The following is a 17,386-nucleotide window of genomic DNA, read 5'->3' as shown; positions in this document are numbered from 1 at the left end:
GTATCTTGGTAATATATAGCTCTGCCACCTCCTTTTTTATTAGGCCTACAGGTGTGACTGGCTTTATACCGGCTAAGTTGTAGAATTGGGTATATTCTTTACTCAGCCAGGTTTCTGTTAAAATAATGAACGATAATTTAGTACCTAGTGCTGAGTAGTGAATTTATATCATCAAAATATTTACCATGTGATATGACATTTTGGTTGAAACCAAACCAAACTAATTTCATTTCTAATGTAAAAAGGAAATTAACGCAGTGTTGTATTTTATGAGTTTACTTCCAATTATTTTACAGAAAATCTACATCAGAAAAGTTAATGTTTGGCGTGAATATCTGCAGAGGTTCCTGGCGTTCGTCATTAGCAGTCTTTGGCGACCACAGCGGCCGTGTATGTAATAGGAGCTTGGTGATAAGCCACGGCCAAAGGCTGGGCCACTGGCACGGGCTGAGCCACGGGCACGGGCTGGGCCACGGGCACGGGCACTGACACGGGTACAGGCTGGGCATATGGTGTGGCCACCTTGACCTCCTTGACATCAGGTGCGGTGTACTTGATGATGGTGCCAGCGTGGTAGGGAGTGTCGACGAAATTCGGGACGTGTTGCTCGACGGGGATCTCCTGCTTCTCGATGGTGACCTCGGGGGCATTTTGAGTTATCTTTGAGAGGAGGACACTGGGCGGTGCGATGGCGGGGGCGGCCAGGGATGGCTTGTAGATGGCAGTGTTGTGCCCGGCTACGTAGTTCTGAGCTCCGTAAAGAATCTTCTGCTCAATGGGCACCTCCACATGTGTAGATGTGATGGGGATCTTGACTTCTGTTGGGGCGGAGTAAGCTACGTGAGCGGCGTATGCTACGGGAGCAACAGCTACGGGAGCAACAGCTGGGGGTGCAACAGCTACCGGGGCAACAGCTGGGGGTGCAACAGCTACCGGGGCAACAGCTGCAGGGGCACCGTATGCTATGGGGCCAAATCCAAAGCCAGTATATGGTAGAGCTGGAACTACAGGCAGCTTATCGCAATCAGGATCAGCTGCAGGATCAGCTTCGGGCACTGGAACGGCCAGGACCGCAGCAATCACGCCAAACAAAATCTGCCGGGGAAATCAAACCCAACACCTACAGTTATACAAGACATAAATGGTATTTACTGCAATGTAAGTCAAACAAAAGATCGCGTATCAGGCAGTTCATTCATAATGCATGACGGGCTTGACCATTGATAATGGGGACAATCCATATACTCGCCATCGAGGACCACAAAATGGGATATTTGTTTACGCATTTGTGTGTACGACTTATCCAACCTCACCGGGTAAAGACGACGGTATTAGTACACCCACGGACGCGAGTTCGACTCCTTCGTAATGCCCTCAATATTTATTGTTAGATTCATCACCTTATTTGTGATTTTTCACTGTGACCGGTATAAAAATTATATTGATTCTTGATACTCTATCGAGTAGAACTCTCGCGTGAGGCAGCTTGTGCGATAAAAGGATTTGAAATTGAGAACTCTTTAGAAACACGCAGAAATCACATTAAAGTGATAGATATCAATGAGTAAATCCTCTAGGGCCGTAAGGTGGGAATGATCCCATGACCCAGGCAAGAGGCGGCTTGGCCTTGCCTTGGTGGTAGGTTAGCGCCCACCTCACTGCCCTAGGGTATTTTCTCATCAATTTAGATTTGTTAATACTTATGCTGGGACTAGAGGCGCTAGTGTGAGTAAACAAGAGGTGTCCAACGAGTTAGGCTGGACTATAGAGCCACGGTCTCGCTTCCTGCAGGTCGGCGTTTAATCCCCGACCGTCCAAGTGGTTGGGCACTATTCCTCCTCCCCCGTCCCATCCCAAATCCTTATCCTGACTCCTTCCAAGTGCTATATAGTCGTAATGGCTTGACGCTTTCTTATGAAAGTTTCCATCCCTTCAAGGCAGAAGAACATGTTGATATACATGTGTAAAATGTTTATCCAACAGAATTTCTTGTCAGTAAATAATAGTAAAGCTATCAATTGTAGTTTTATCTTAAGCGTAAGCTCATTTATAATAATGCTGCCATTATTTACTGACGCACAAAAGATTATGGAGTCGCCTTATTTTTATGACACTATCTTGTGTAAACTCCAGTACTTGTAATGAAATGCGTGAACTATGAAAATAAACAGCTATTGGAATCAAGTGAGGAATGATGGACGTGCCTGACTACAAGTTCATTGATCAGGAGAGAATTGTACCGTCATCAACAGGCTTCAGGATTTAGTTTCATTTTTTGTTAGATAATTTAGGTTACTAAACAGCGGAATATATTGTAGCACCAAATCCAATTACAAACACTCGATAAATGATTTCCTTTGTTGGGCGATGGAGATAAGAGTGGTGTTTGAGACACTGCAAGATTCCTCGCTGAACACTCACCAGAGTCTTCATGATGTGAGGAGAAGAGGAGCTACACTGCCTGGGTGACGGGACACTGGCTATATATACGGGACTGTGAGCGGTGGAAGGCCTCGTCCAAGGTCACCCACCCTCCTCATCCCCCAGGTTGCATCTCCTGCAGGAAAAACAAGCCCAGGCGGCTCCCAGGGACCCGGCCACACCCAAGCTGCTGCTGCTTCTCCTGCTATCAATTCATCCTTCATCTTGTCAAGGCAAAATAATGTCTTCTGAGGTGCTTACGTAAAGTGAGTGGTATTGGGAATGGTTAGCCAAGGGTACTAGTATTGTTTACACCAAACTGTAGTGGTTGTATTTGTCATTCCCAAATGTATTTGTTTTGCAGGTTATACAACATGCTACACCACGGTGACTGAACGTGTGGCATGTCCTTCACAAGCGTTGCCTGAGGGTGTAGTCGGTGTGTGCGTCAGTAGGTTGGTACTTCAGGGTCGTGGCCCGTGGCAAGGTAGCTCTTGACGGGTGTGGTAACTGGGCATGTCACCACTACTTCAGGTGCCCCTCATTTCATTACGGGCTCACCATAGCCTGTGCTACATGGACACTTCGTTCTGAGTAGCTAAATCTGAAACAACAACAACACACTAACAGTATTCCAGACACCTCAGGCTACTCTGACGGAGGTACACCACCACTGCTTCAGACACCTCAGGCTACTCTGACGGAGGTACACCGTCACTGTTCCAGACACCCCGGCCCACCATGGCCCAAAACCCACATTTCACACATCCACAGCAGGACGGTAGAGCGACGGTCTCGCGCCATGCAGGTCGACGTTCAATCCCCGACCGTCCAAGTGGTTGGGCACTATTCCTTCCCCCCTAAAACATAATTTTAACTCCACACAACTCATACCCATATTCATGGTGATAAACTTCACAGTGATCGTTATCAACAGTAAGAGGCTCGGCAGGATATGTGAACTAACAGGAACAAGGAGCTCACAAGACCGTGATATTCCTATGAGAAACAACACTGATCGAGACTTTTTAAGCCCGTCATGGTCTACTTGGCAGTGCGTGTGCCTGAGGCGTCTAGGTACGCTGGTTCGATCCCATGATATAACTTCGATATTTTCTTACTAGTTTCTATATATAATCTATAGTTTTTAAGTAAAAGTGCTAAATAGTCGTACTGGCCTGACGCTTTCTCCTCATAATTACCTTGCCTTTGATTTGGCTCATTTATTATGCAGAGTTACAATAAATTGTTATTCAAATTATGTCTACAAATATAAGACTGCTGTACACAGCTGTACACCTGGTCAGCTCAGCCACAATTGAAACAATTTGATTAAGTCGTTACCAAATAAAGATTCTGATTCTGGTTAGAACTCCCAACATGGTTCAATATTCACGTCTGAGGCAGCCTAAGCCAGCCCGCTCCCGATATGTAAAAAAAAAAAAAACTTGTTTTGCCGAATTAGAAACAAAAAATGCTACTGTTTTTGTCTAGCCATAAACGTATGAACACAACCCACCTAACCATTGAGCACATGGCATAGAAAACGTTAATATTACGGTGCCCTGAAACTTTTACTAAAAGACTGAGGAAAGATATACACATTCGTAAGTACTTGCGTAACTTGCTTCGTGAATCTGGTCCCTGCTACAATGCCTTCACAGCCTACATGCCTTCTATTTGCCCAAGATGCTATCCCCCTACTGAACATCATCGACACTAGAGGAGGGAAGGGAGGGGAGCATTAACTAAGGGGGATGCCCTAGGGGATTAACATCGGCTGATGCTCTTCCCCCCTGGATGCGCTCACCAAGTACTGGACTCAAGAGGCACTTGTGTGTCTTGGTTGTCTATGCAATTGAGATGATTGATTGATGAAGATTAAGACACCCAAACGGTGGCACGGGCATGAAAAGTCCGTAAGTGGTGGCCCATTTGAGTCATTACCAGTATCAAGAGCTGATACTGGAGATCTGTGGAGGTGCGACTGCACCCTGCGTGACGGGAGATGTCTCCCGTGTGCAATTGAGAGTCCGAGCTGCTTACCTCTAAGAACGCCTGGTGAGGGGGTGAGGAAGAAAGACTAGTGGAAGAGTTATAGCTGACGAAACAGCTGTTTAAGGGACGGGAAAGACGTTCTTGAAAACACGAATGTATTCGTGTATTCATTTAATTGTGCTTGTAAGGAGGGGGGGGGGGGGTTAAGCTTCGTCTCTTTGCCCCCCATCCCTTGAGCGGCGCTGACTTCAAGGTGGCGCGGAAACTGGAAGACCCAGCGAGGCCAAGGTATTCATGACAAAATCTCATTTGGCTTTCTATGTGGGTAGGGTCTAGCCGGTGAGTCTGCAGGAATACGGAACACCTACCTGGTGGATTGGGAATGTCGTAGCGTTTCTAAAAGTTGCAGCTGTCTATGGGACAGCGGCAACTTTATATAGCGCCAGGCCATTACGACTATTTATCACTTAGAAGGGAGCAGGATAAGGATTTGGGATGGGACGGGGGGGAGAGAATGGTGCCCAACCACTTGGGCTGGATGGTAGAGCGACGGTCTCGCTTCATGCAAGTTGGCGATCAATCCCCGACCGTCCACAAGAGCTTGGCCACCATTCCTTTCCTCCCGTCCCATCACGAATTCTTATCCTGATCCCTTCCAAGTGCTATATAGTCGTAATGGCTTGGCGCTTTCTCCCGATAGCTTCTTCCTCCTCTCGTCACTAGGACTAATCTGGATTTTTTGCAGTCGTCGTGGAGAACAAGTCTGGATTTACTCTATATGAGTGATTTTGGTGTTACCATCTCACTGAAGAGTGACTCTTTTGGACATAAAAGTATTTTGTAGAACAATATTTTAATTTTAAATGTGATAACTTGTGTTAAATAAATAATACAGTTCACATATGTACTAAGACTGAACTTGATTCCGGTAGCTTCAGATCTTGTGATATTTTACAACGCAATATTCCTCCCATAATCAGAGTTACCCCCTATCCTCACCTATCCTATTGTAATACTTGTTTTCTCTGGACGTATCCTAATTATCTGAATTATCCTTAGTTATTCCACCACTTGCCTATCCTAGTATAAAGAGTGTTATTGAAGTTTCCTCCTCATATTATAATGAAGTTACAATGTAAAAGTATAGTATTATCATACAAAAGTATTATAACGTTTAGAACATAAGAACAAAGGCAACTGCAGAAGGCCTATTGGCCCATACGAGGCAGCTCCTATCTATAACCACCCAATCCCACTCATATACATGTCCAACTATACATGTTAGTGTTCATAGTTTTTAGAATTATTTATTAGTGCTCATATTTTAAATAAATTTTATGAATATTTGATTCAGTATATTATTATGTTAGCTTGTGCAGCGTTGTGTGTGATTAGACAGTGTAAAAGGGAGATCACTGTGGATTACTAGTCAATGGGACTACATTAAAAGGGGGGGGGGGCAGAACTGAGCCCCCCCCCCCAAAAAAAAGGTAACACTTACACTGACGTCACCACCCCTGGAACTGACGTCACGACTCCTGACAGTGACGACACCTGTTTATTTGCGAGAATGCTGTCCTGGGGTCAACATCCTTGAGCATACAATGAAGAAGAAACTAAGAAAACTACTTGAAGAAAACACTAAGTGTTGACGACGATGGTGGCAAGGTATTGGAACCAGTGGTGGTGGTGGCAAGGATATAATCCAATTTGTTATTAAATAACAATTGACGAACTCGCCAATATATTATGAATACTCTCCGGAATGCTTTATCATATTTGTTCATAATGGCAATACCTATTTTGGTTCTAGAATTGTTAATTTACGATTATGCTTGATATATTTATGAATTAGTTTCGATATCAGTAACCCTCTTGATTTGAGGATGCACGTGCTTCGAGTTTTATGGTGTGTAAGTGTGGCTGGCTGCACACAACACGAAGATACATACATTGTTTTCACAGCAGAGTAGTGACCTTTGGAGAAGATAATGTGGTGTGAGTATTGTACCGCTATTGTATTATTTATTGTATTATAGCCTCTCCACTCGAGAAGAGGCTATACCACCCTCTATAGCCAGAGGCTATACTCGTACCACCCTCATACCCAACCTGCCCCACCTACCGTTACTGCATTATATCCTGCCACTCAAGGTCAAAGTATGACCTCCTCACCCTCCTTCACTCCCTAAACCTGCATCACATCCCTACCTCCTTTGACCCTCATCAGTCTTTCTCTCGGACAATTTATCCAAAATAAATAAATATATACTACTAGTTGTTATAATAGAAAATGGAAAACGACAATCGGTAACTAAAGCAAGGACACACCAGCGGGTGACGCCGCTCAGTATTCAGACATCTGTTTGCTCGCGTCTATGCAATAGAATACTAATTGATGTCATACCAACTGGGTCAGTGCGGGGGGACAAGCCAGAGGACCACCTGAGGGAGCCACGGAGATTAAAACAACAAGTGTTATCAGATCAATTTTTTTCTGATAGCAGTCCCGAGTCAGTTCAAGTATATTTATATATAGAAGAAGTTATATTGGCTTTATGAGAGTACATAGCATGATGTGTTTACATTCTTGTAAAGCCACTAGTATGCACAGCGCTACGGGCAGATGTATGATATATGATATCATATATATATATATATATATATATATATATATATATATATATATATATATATATATATATATATATATATATATATATATATATATATATATGAGGTTCTCCTTAGATATATGAGGAGGGGTGACTATATAATTCCCGTTGTCAGAGACATGAAGCTTATATTTAGGCTTATCAAGGTCTCCTTGATTAGCCTGTTGCATAAGCTGGAGATACAAGCTGGAGTAAGTGGTAAGGTGCTCCAGTGGACAAGGGAGTACCTAAGCAACAGGAAGTAGAGAGTTACTGTGAGGGATGAGACCTCAGACTCGCGTGATGTCACCGGCGGAGTCCCACAGGATTCTGTACTCTACCTTATCCTGTTTCTGATATACGTGAATGATCTTTCAGAAGATATAGACTCATTCCTCTCATTGTTTGCTGATAATACTAAAATTATGAGAAGGTTTAAGACAGAGAAAGTCAGCAAGAGGCTACAGGATGACTTGGACAAACTGAAGGAATGGTCCAACTGATGGCTATTAGAGTTTAACTCGAGCAAGTGCGAAGTGATGAAGGTAGACGTAGGGAGCAGGAGGCCAAACACAAGGTACCAGCTGGGAGAGGAAATTCTACAAGAGTCAGGAAAAAGAGAAAGATCTGGGGGTTGATATCACACATGACCTGTCCCCTGAAGCCCACATCAAAATAATAATATCAGCGGCGTATGCAAGGCTGGCGAACATAAGAACTGATTCAGAAACTTGTGTAAAGAATCATATGACCGTGAATATCTCTGTCAGACCATTACTGGAATATGCGGACATTTGAGAGGCGGGACCAAAGAGCCAAAGCTCAACCCCCGCAAGCACAACTAGGCGAGTACACACATACGTACGTGTGCGCGCGCGAGCGCGTGAGAGTGAGAGTGTAAGGGTGTGGACAACACAGACGAGAGTCGAGTCAGAGAAGGATGAATCGTGAGCTGTATAACGTATGTAGAAGTGAAGAGTCCGGGATGGCTTCCACTGCCGGGTCCACCTCCGCCCCAGGCGCTCCCTTGTCCTTGTGACCATCCTCACTATCCTCTCCCACGGTCACCCACGCCACGCCCTCTCCCACGGTCACCCACGCCACGCCCTCTCCCACGGCCACATCATCACCACGCCCTCGTCTCCTCGTGTCACTATGGTATAACCACTTGCCTTCTATATGGGCGGTATTGGGCGCGCTTGTGACGGTGGTGCTGGAGAAGGGCGTATAGTTGGGGGGTGTTTGTGGGGGAGTCGAGAAGGGGATCAGGGAAGGGGGAAGAGTGGGGGGGGGGATATATTTTCCACCTTCCAATTTATAAGGTCCCGAGACCATCCCAGTCTTCCAGACCTTCAGTGTGTGCCCAAGTTAGCACAACAAATGTAATTCTGCGGGGGTCTTAATATATAATTCTCACAGGGGCAACTGACCCTCTACAAGTAAAACTTATGGAGGGAGGCTGGCCTCGTAGCCAACTTTTAGGTAGACTCTGAGAATGTCCAGGGGAAACTCCTGAGAACCGTCCATACAGCCCTGTGCATCCGTGGGGCTGGGGCCTAGCGAAACTTCATGCAGAGGGGCACGTGTGGCCCTGGTGACGGTCGCCCATAATGATGGCAAGTGGCCGTGGGCCCTCAGACCACACCCTCTCTGTCACAACCATTCCCTTCCTCTATGTTAATATCTCATTCCCTAAAATTATAATCTTGGCCCTGAAGGGCGAGTTTATTGGTCAGCCTCACTCACCCTATGAGGGAACAAGCCACCATACCAGCTTGTATAGAACAGTTTCCACCCACTCCTCCCAAAAAGGAAGAAAACCCGCTGAGTTGTTCACCCTGTCAGTTGTTCCCAGACGCTCATGACTCGCGGAACTGTTTCAAGTGAACAGACTGTCAAGCAAGGAGATTAACATCTCACAACCCTCAAGCTTACGTTATCTAGCACGTGGAAAGTGGAAGAACATTTTATTGACAATATCTATACCAGCCACAAGGCTTTTTCCTAACTTCATCAATGTGGGATTTGTTACACTACACATGTAATGTTTAGTGTAATTGTTACACTAAATGTTTCTTTAGCGGGGGCACAGTTTCTCAAGTAGCAGTCCAGAGATGTCCTCCACCTCTCAGTGTGCAGATCCTGCAGTTCCCATGTTCTCCCCTCCATCCCGAATCTCCAAGAATTCAGTAAGAATTCTGACTATTAGATATCCTCTCCGGCAACCATCTTTTCAATATGGTCTCGTTCAGTACTTTCGGCAGCCAGCACATGTACGCGTTCATGTACATATATTACAACATGAAAGGGAATCTACAGGAAGTTGATCACCTTAATTGAATAGCATTTTGGGAATTCTCTTGTTTTCAGCGACTGTCCCATGACTGACACACTGTGCCAGAGAGGGTGTGTGTCCATGACACATACCCTCTCTGTGCCCATGACACACACCTTGGTACACGAAGCGATCACGTGTACCAAGGCCTCGGGGCATTTTGGAATTGCCGTGACTCAAAAGTCCCACAGAGGCATGACCGAGAGAGAGAGAGATAGAACATAGAGTCGGGGACCAAGAGCTGAGGCAGGAGATGGCTCAGCTTGATCGACCGTGGTCGAGTCGCAACTTGTGGGGTATAAACTTGTGCGAGTGTAAACGAATATTAACAACAGGGTTTCGAGTACAGGGTATTTAGATATTAGTAATTAGTCCTCTGTAGTGTTGGTACAAGGTATTGGTGGTGGGCTGGCGAGACGCCAGGATGAACAGAGAGCGGGTATAGGTGGTGGACCAGAGGTAGTGGACCAGGATGGACAGAGGTATGGGTGGTGGACCAGGTGTGGTGGACCAGGGGTAGTGGACCAGGATGGACAGAGGTATGGGTGGTGGACCAGGTGTGGTGGACCAGGGGTAGTGGACCAGGATGGACAGAGGTATGGGTGGTGGACCAGGTGTGGTGGACCAGGATGGACAGAGGTATGGGTGGTGGACCAGGTGTGGTGGACCAGGGGTAGTGGACCAGGATGGACAGAGGTATGGGTGGTGGGCCAGGTGTGGTGGACCAGGTGTGGTGGACCAGGTGTAGTGGACCAGGTGCAGTGGTCCAGAGGGTAATATTTCAAGTACAGCCAGACTGAGGGGTAATGAGACCCTTTAAGAAGAACTATTAAAGAGGTGATATTTATGCAGATTGTTCATTTACAACAACAACAACACACACAGACACACACACACACAATACAACAATGGTAACGGTACAACAAACGGTAGCAACTCATTGATGATAAGTGGTAGCAGCCTATTCACATCAACAGTAGTAATTCGCGCGACAAATGATAGCAACAAATCACACATGGACCCATGACAACATTCACAAGTATAGTGTATTCTTCAGCACTTCCGTTACCACATTCTGCAAGCACTCTAGTTTGGCTGTTGTTAAACACATGACAAGTGTCAACGTGGAGAGGGTGGGTGCTGGCGGGGCAGGAGCCACGCCCACCACCACCACAGGTGGGTACTGGCGGTGCAGGAGCCACGCCCACCACCACCACAGGTGGGTACTGGCGGTGCAGGAGCCACGCCCACCACCACCACAGGTGGGTGCTGGCGGGGCAGGAGCCACGCCCACCACCGTCATGGCTGCCTCAACCATCAAGGTGAGGCAGCCCACGCTACGATACTCGGGTGAAAAACTAGTTTCTCACAGACCATTTTTACCGGGCCGAAGATGGGCAGACCTAACCTGCCCTCTTGTGCTTCTTACATAAACCACAAACACACTAACTGGTTTTTTTTGTAATTTAGCGACGTTCATAGTTGGGCGTCGCTAATTGGGCAATTAGAGGTTACGGTTCCATGTTAAAGACATCATTACAAAACCCGTCATGTGATTTGTCACAATTTTATGGACAAAATGAGGATACTAAGTTCTATATTTACTTTCAATAGTCGGGGGTACAAAGCCTGTATTTAGGCTTATCCTAAGTCACCCCCCCCCCCACTATCCTTCTCCAGGATGCAACCCACAATAGGTGCCTAACTCCCGGGTACATAGGTATTACAAGGTAAACAGAGGTATCAGATGAAAGGACACGTGTCCAACCGCCGAGGACGGAAACCCCTATACTACCGAATACAATACACATCTTTGAGTATATCCTATACATCCTATACAATCCAATCCTATATATCCTATACATCTATCCATCCTATACATCCTATACAATCCAATCCTATACATCATCCTATACCATCTTTGGTGATCTTCCAACCCGCCAAACACACGACGAAACTACCACGTTGCTACAACGATCCAACAAGTTGTATCACCACCTAACAAGTCATGACAATATCTAACAAGTTGTAACAACTTTCTAATGTCCAAAAGAAAACATTATTACAAGATGTAACAACCTTGTAACAAGGTAACAATAGTCCCTTAATGCTAAGGTCCCTATAGGTACCTATATTAATAAGTAACAATAGCGGGGACGCTAAGCCCCGAAATCATCTCAAGAAACACCATTACATTGTGTGTTTGCAGAGTTACGTTGGGAGTCAGAGGGAACTAAATCTCGTTACACCCCCCCCTCCCCCAACCAGCATGTTTGTAAACATTCAGTGACGTCACACTCGCTTCATACCTAATCCCAGTTTTTCACAACTTTCACGCTTTGAACATGCTAGGTGGTGACCACACGAACAACTGGTCAACTAATAGGTAATACACGGTCCATGGTCTTATCATGGTCATGCTTGGAATTGTCAACCCTAATTAAAAACTATATGTATGTCCTATAAAATCGTATTGCATCTTTTACCCTCACTGTACTAGGCATTCAATCTTTTTCGTGTCCCAACCCCGCTAATAGATTCTTAATACAAATATATATTTTAGATTAATAATATCATAAACACGAAGTAGAAAAAAGTGCAAGGAAAGAAGGAAGGAACTATCAGGAGAAAACACAAAACTATATAACACTGGGAAGGGGTCAGGATAAGGATTTGGGGTGGGACGAGAGGGGGAAAAGGGAACGGTGCCCAACCACTTGGACGGTCAGGGATTGAACTCCGACCTGCATGACGCGAGACCGTCGCTGTACCATCCAGCCCAAGTAGCTGGACAGAAAAACTGCAAATGACTAATTTAGCATATTTTCTTGTCTTCATAGTGGCGGGGAACCCCGGAGAAGTTGTGACGTAAACGCTTTTTATCCTCACTGACCGGACCGGTGAAACAGGCAGCATTTAATGGAGCAAATTAATTAATGGAGCTGCCCGAAACGCTTTGCGTAATAGTGGCTTTAGGCATTGTATGTACTAGCTCTATCTATAAACCCATCAACTTTTGTATCTTACCTTGTATGTATGTACTTTACGTGAATAAAAAAAAATTTAAATTTGAATTTGTATTAATTGCATGCAAACTTGTATAGAATTTAATGATAGCCTATATATAAGTTATTTTCAATGTACATAGGTTTACATTTTGCTAAATCAAAGCAATGTTAAAGTATTGGCTTACATCAATTATATAAATGTAATTTTTACGTATTTTTGGCTAACATTATGCTAAAATAAATGCAACTGTAACGAATTTAATCTAATATTAGGTTAAATGATTGTAACGTATCGATGGTCAACATTAGGTGAACATTAGCTTAAATAAACGCATTAAGCCACCAAAACTTTCGCGACGTTATTTCAAGTAATATTTATAGATAAGACCCTTGTTACATCAGTGAGGTTTATGTTAAATGGAGGATAAGTTGGGATACTCACAGAGGATACATTTTGCATCCTCTGCGGGTTTCCTTTCAGCCATAATGGCTGAAAGGAAAATCCTGCTCGATAAGCATGACATCTGATGAAGTCCCAGCTGTGTCTGGGTACAAGTGACAGGATGAACAACCCAGCGGGTTTTCTTCCTATTGGGGAGTGTTGTACATGCTGCTATGGCAGTGTGTCCTCTCACAGGATGAGTGGCGCGGCCCAATAAACTCGCCCCTCGGGGCAAAATTTAAAATTTTTAAATCTGACAAGAATGGATACAGATATACTCTGGCAAGAACTATATATATATACCACCGACAAGTATCTCCGTGGGGTTGAATCCTGCCCTGGTGCCAAGGTGACCAAGTCTAGCTCCCAAGTTCAACGTCATCCCCATAAACGAAGAGCCGTGGGCTGTGCTTTCGCTGGTTTGGGGAGCCAGAGGTGACTCAAGTCTCCTGCCCTGTCCTGTCATGATGCTGCTCTTCCCAATTGTTAAACAAAAATACTTATTTTGACTGTCTACGAATATCATCTACACGAACGTCATTAGATAATCTCAGACGCACATATATTCATTGACGTGGGAGAGAAAAAGTGGTGAAACAGCAGGGCTTTAAAACTGGCCAGGGAAGGGGGCGTTGGTAGGCTGTAGGTGGACTGGTTGGTGCATCCGGGTTTGTTTGGTCGAGCACGCGAGGCGCTGGAGCCTTTTATTTGTTGTATTATCAGGCTTAGATGTATCCGGCAATGTGAGAATAGCTTGAGCTACCTCATCCCTTTGTGTGTATTTTACATCAATAAACTTATTTCAATTTCAATTTCAATGTGCTGCTACCCTACTCAGCCGTGTGTGCGTTCTCATCCTAAGGCTATGCTCGTCCAAGCTACGGCCGACCCCAAAGTTAGTTTAGTTCATTTAGTTCGGAAGCATTTATTATGCAGATATACGAATTCGTAAATTTTAACGTAAAGTGTAACCCAATAATATTTTCTCGAATATAAATTAATTTTAATATGTGATTATATATATATATATATCAATATTAATTGAGATTACAAGTGTTTGTATAGTTAGGCCACAAGCCATTACGACTGTATAGCACTTTCAAGACGCAGTAGGCGACAGAGCAGATGCTAACAGCAAAGTAACTACCCAGCAAGTGTGGAGGAGGAGCTGGGGCAGCCCTCTGAAAGCTGGTTCTCCTGAAGGAATAATTTTGTCATAAGTTGTTTTGATTATCTTATCTGCGGCTACATTTTTTTAACTAACTTTGCATCAATACAAATGGCAGCGTAGGGGATTTTTTTTTTTTTTTTACCGAGCGTTTGTCAAAAGGAAATTTATATCGAGGCAAGACTTATAACTAAGGCTACTGATAAATTTTTTTTAAATTTTGCCCCGAGGGGCGAGTTTATTGGGCAGCGCCACTCATCTTGTGAGTGAACATACCGCCATAGCAGAATGTACAACACTCCCCAATAGGAAGAAAACCCGCTGGGTTGTTCATCCTGTCACTTGTACCCAGACACAGCTGGGACTTGCTTAACTGTCTCAAGTGAACAGCTCCTCAAACAAGAAGATTAACATTTATCAACCCTTAAAAGCTTACGTTATCTTGCGGGTGCAAAATGGGGAAATCTTTTAAGAACAGTATCAATATTTGACAAATAGTGTTTTCCTAACTCAAACAATGTGGGGTTTATTATTCTACAGTTATTCCTAATGTCTCTCAGGTGTTCACATTCACGTAGATAGTGGTCAAGGCGGTGTCCATCACTCTCACCACAGATTCTGCAACTTCGCTGATCAACTGTTGTTTCCATTCCAAATCTCCATGGATATTTGTATCCAAGACGGATTCTCGCTATTACAGATTCTCTCACTCGTCGTCCTCCTCTTCGGCCATACTGATTGGGATTGCCAGCTGCAACCATGTTGTACCATCGTACAGATTCACTGGTTTGTGCTTCTATCCTCCTTTCCTCAGTTACCTTGTCACGGTGATGTTGCCTGATAATACCTCTAATTTGTAGTTGAGTCTTGGGTATGAAGTATTCAATATGGTCTCCTTCAGCGCCTTCAGCAGCCAGTACATCTGCTCGTTCATTCCCACATATTCCAACATGGGAGGGGATCCACAGAAACTTGATGACTCTTCCCTGATTGGTAAGTACTCTCACAGCTCTCTTGATTTCAGCGACTATTGCAAGATTTTCTGCCTGATTTTTACTTAGGCTTTGCAGTGCTGCTTTTGAATCGGTGCAAATCACTGCACCATTAGTGTTCCGTTCAAGAAACCTTAACGCCATAACAATGGCAGTTAGCTCTGCTTGCGTTGAAGAGGCATAGTTCTCAATACGTGCTTTTTCTTCATTTCTGCGTTGGAAGGTATTATCCTTGATTACCGTGTATGCTGCACCAGCCCTGCCATTGATAGGATTAGATGACCCGTCAGTGTAGATTTGATCTAGTTCATCTCCGGCTTCTTTATAAATGTCCTCGAGATACTTGTGCCTCATTTCTTGTGGTATCATGTTGGATTTTTTCATTGCCATTTCATTGATGATGATCTTGCATGAGTCATCCTCCCAGGGAGGTAACCTCTCTACAGGCAGGAGCTCACGGGCTTGCTCAAGCAGGTGAAGCTCTTCAAGGTAGCAGACTGCTCTGTGATGCCATTTTTTGCTTCTCCTGTTTCCCCCTGAAAGTAGCACAGAGCTCAGTTTTTTCTTGGCAATATCATTGTAATGGGGATCTCTGGCTATCCTAATTGCAAGCTTAGCATTCAGCTCCTGAATTCTGTTTTTAATACTGGGAAGGGACAACTCCTCTCGTAGATTAGACGTTTTGGCAGTTCTTGGGACTCCAAGAATGATTGTCATGGCTTCATTTTGAATGCTTTCAAGCCTTTTCATATCGGTTTGGGAGTAGGTGCACAGTACTGGTGCGGCATAGTCTATGACGGAGCGCACATAGGCTGTGTACATCATTTTGAGCACGGCAATTGAGGCTCCATGTCCATTCCAGGTCATAGCTTTCAGTGCCTTGAGTCGACTTTTGCATGTTCCTATGAGTTGATTGAGCTCCTCTTTCTTTCCCTTGTTAGAGCCGACAGTGACGCCAAGGTACCGGTAGTGGTCAACCCATTCAAGTGTTACACCATTAATTTGCAGTTCTTCATTTGCTCTCCGCTTGTGATGGGAGTATGCCTTCGTCTTGTTTGTGGAGAGAGTGAAACCGAGCTCAATACATTTCCTTCCGAGGAGTTCAATGGACTGTTCAATTTTTCCCAAGGTGGGAGCTTGTATTAGGACATCATCTGCATATCCCACTTGTTGTGTTCCTTCCGGAAAATCAATATTTGCAATGGCGTTCATAAGTACATTGAATAGTGTAGGGCTTAAGACTCCGCCTTGGGGGGTCCCGAGTTCCATACTCATTGTTCTGGAGACTGCTCCATTGAAGCAAACCTTGGCTTCCCTTCCTGTGAGGTAGTCTTCAACCCATTTCATGAGTCTCCCCTTGACACCCATGCATGCAAGCTCGTCCAGGATCGCAATCCCCTGTGCTTTGTCGAAGGCTCCTTTGATGTCAACAAATACAGAGTACCTAGCCGTGTCATTAACCAAGTAATTAACTATACAATTTGCTGTGCTCCGTCCTTTAACAAATCCATTGACCCCCTCCCCTAACCTGCCTATTTTGTGCAACAGTCGGTTTAGGATGATCCTTTCAAGCATCTTGCAAGTGCATGACACGAGGCTGATAGGTCTGTAATTACCAGGGTCATTAGGCTTCGGTATGGGAATAATTATTGCGTGTTTCCATTGTGTGGGCAACACTCCACTTAGGAATGACTTGTTAAACAGGTGGAGTAGTGGATTCCCAGACACTGCACACAGTGCATTGAGTATGTCGTAGGTGACGCCATCTTCACCAGGTGCTGTACTTTTACCCTTTTTCATAGCGCCCCTTACTTCTTGGGCTGTGATTGGTTCCCCATACTCGTCATCACTAGACAGTGCTCTTGTTATCCTAATTCTTCTGTCATCATGTCGCAGGAGCTGTTCCCTGCTGATTTCTGCAGGGAGGGAGGAGGAGGATGCTGCATCACTCCACTTGTGAATTAGTTCCTCAGCCTTACCCTGGGGGTCTTTGTGAGCCGCAGGCCGGGCTCTGCCCCCCTTAGCTATCTGAATTTTTGCCCACACTTGTCTTGCAGATGTTTCCCGTCCAATAGAGCTAGTGAACTCAAGCCATTGTCTTTCCCGCTCTTTAATCTTCTCTTCCCTGGCTACTTGACACACTGTCTTAAACAACTCTTGGTTACTTTCAGTGGGATGTCTCCGGTACTCTCTACTCATGTCTCGCACATTTGCGTTAAGCATCTTTATGTAATCATTCTCATACCATTTTATTTTCTTCCTCTGAGGGTTACTTCGCCCAGGCGTACGGCGCGGAACTCTTAGACAGCTCTCAATTTGGTGGTTAAGGTCATCAACAAATGTGTTAATGTCTTCTGGGATTTGGTAT

At 44.8% G+C, this 17,386-nt stretch overlaps 2 protein-coding genes across 2 annotated transcripts in view; both read right to left on the bottom strand.

The window, feature by feature from the left end:
• Nucleotides 1–17,386, bottom strand: part of Der-1 (derlin 1) — a 35,072-nt gene that overhangs the window by 14,837 nt on the left and 2,849 nt on the right. The gene's annotated exons all lie outside the window — the stretch shown is intronic.
• LOC123756719 (cuticle protein 16.5) lies at nucleotides 261–2,522 on the bottom strand. Its single transcript, XM_045739987.2, has 2 exons — nucleotides 2,422–2,522; nucleotides 261–1,095 (listed from the first exon to the last, which is right to left on the bottom strand). Exons 1-2 carry the CDS (start codon nucleotides 2,431–2,433, stop codon nucleotides 361–363), a joined length of 747 nt encoding a protein of 248 aa, XP_045595943.2. The 5' UTR covers nucleotides 2,434–2,522; the 3' UTR covers nucleotides 261–360.

The sequence above is a fragment of the Procambarus clarkii genome, chromosome 26 (genome assembly GCF_040958095.1).
Source record: "Procambarus clarkii isolate CNS0578487 chromosome 26, FALCON_Pclarkii_2.0, whole genome shotgun sequence".
NCBI classification, from domain to species: Eukaryota; Metazoa; Arthropoda; class Malacostraca; order Decapoda; family Cambaridae; genus Procambarus; species Procambarus clarkii.
This window is presented reverse-complemented; position numbering and strand designations above follow the sequence as displayed.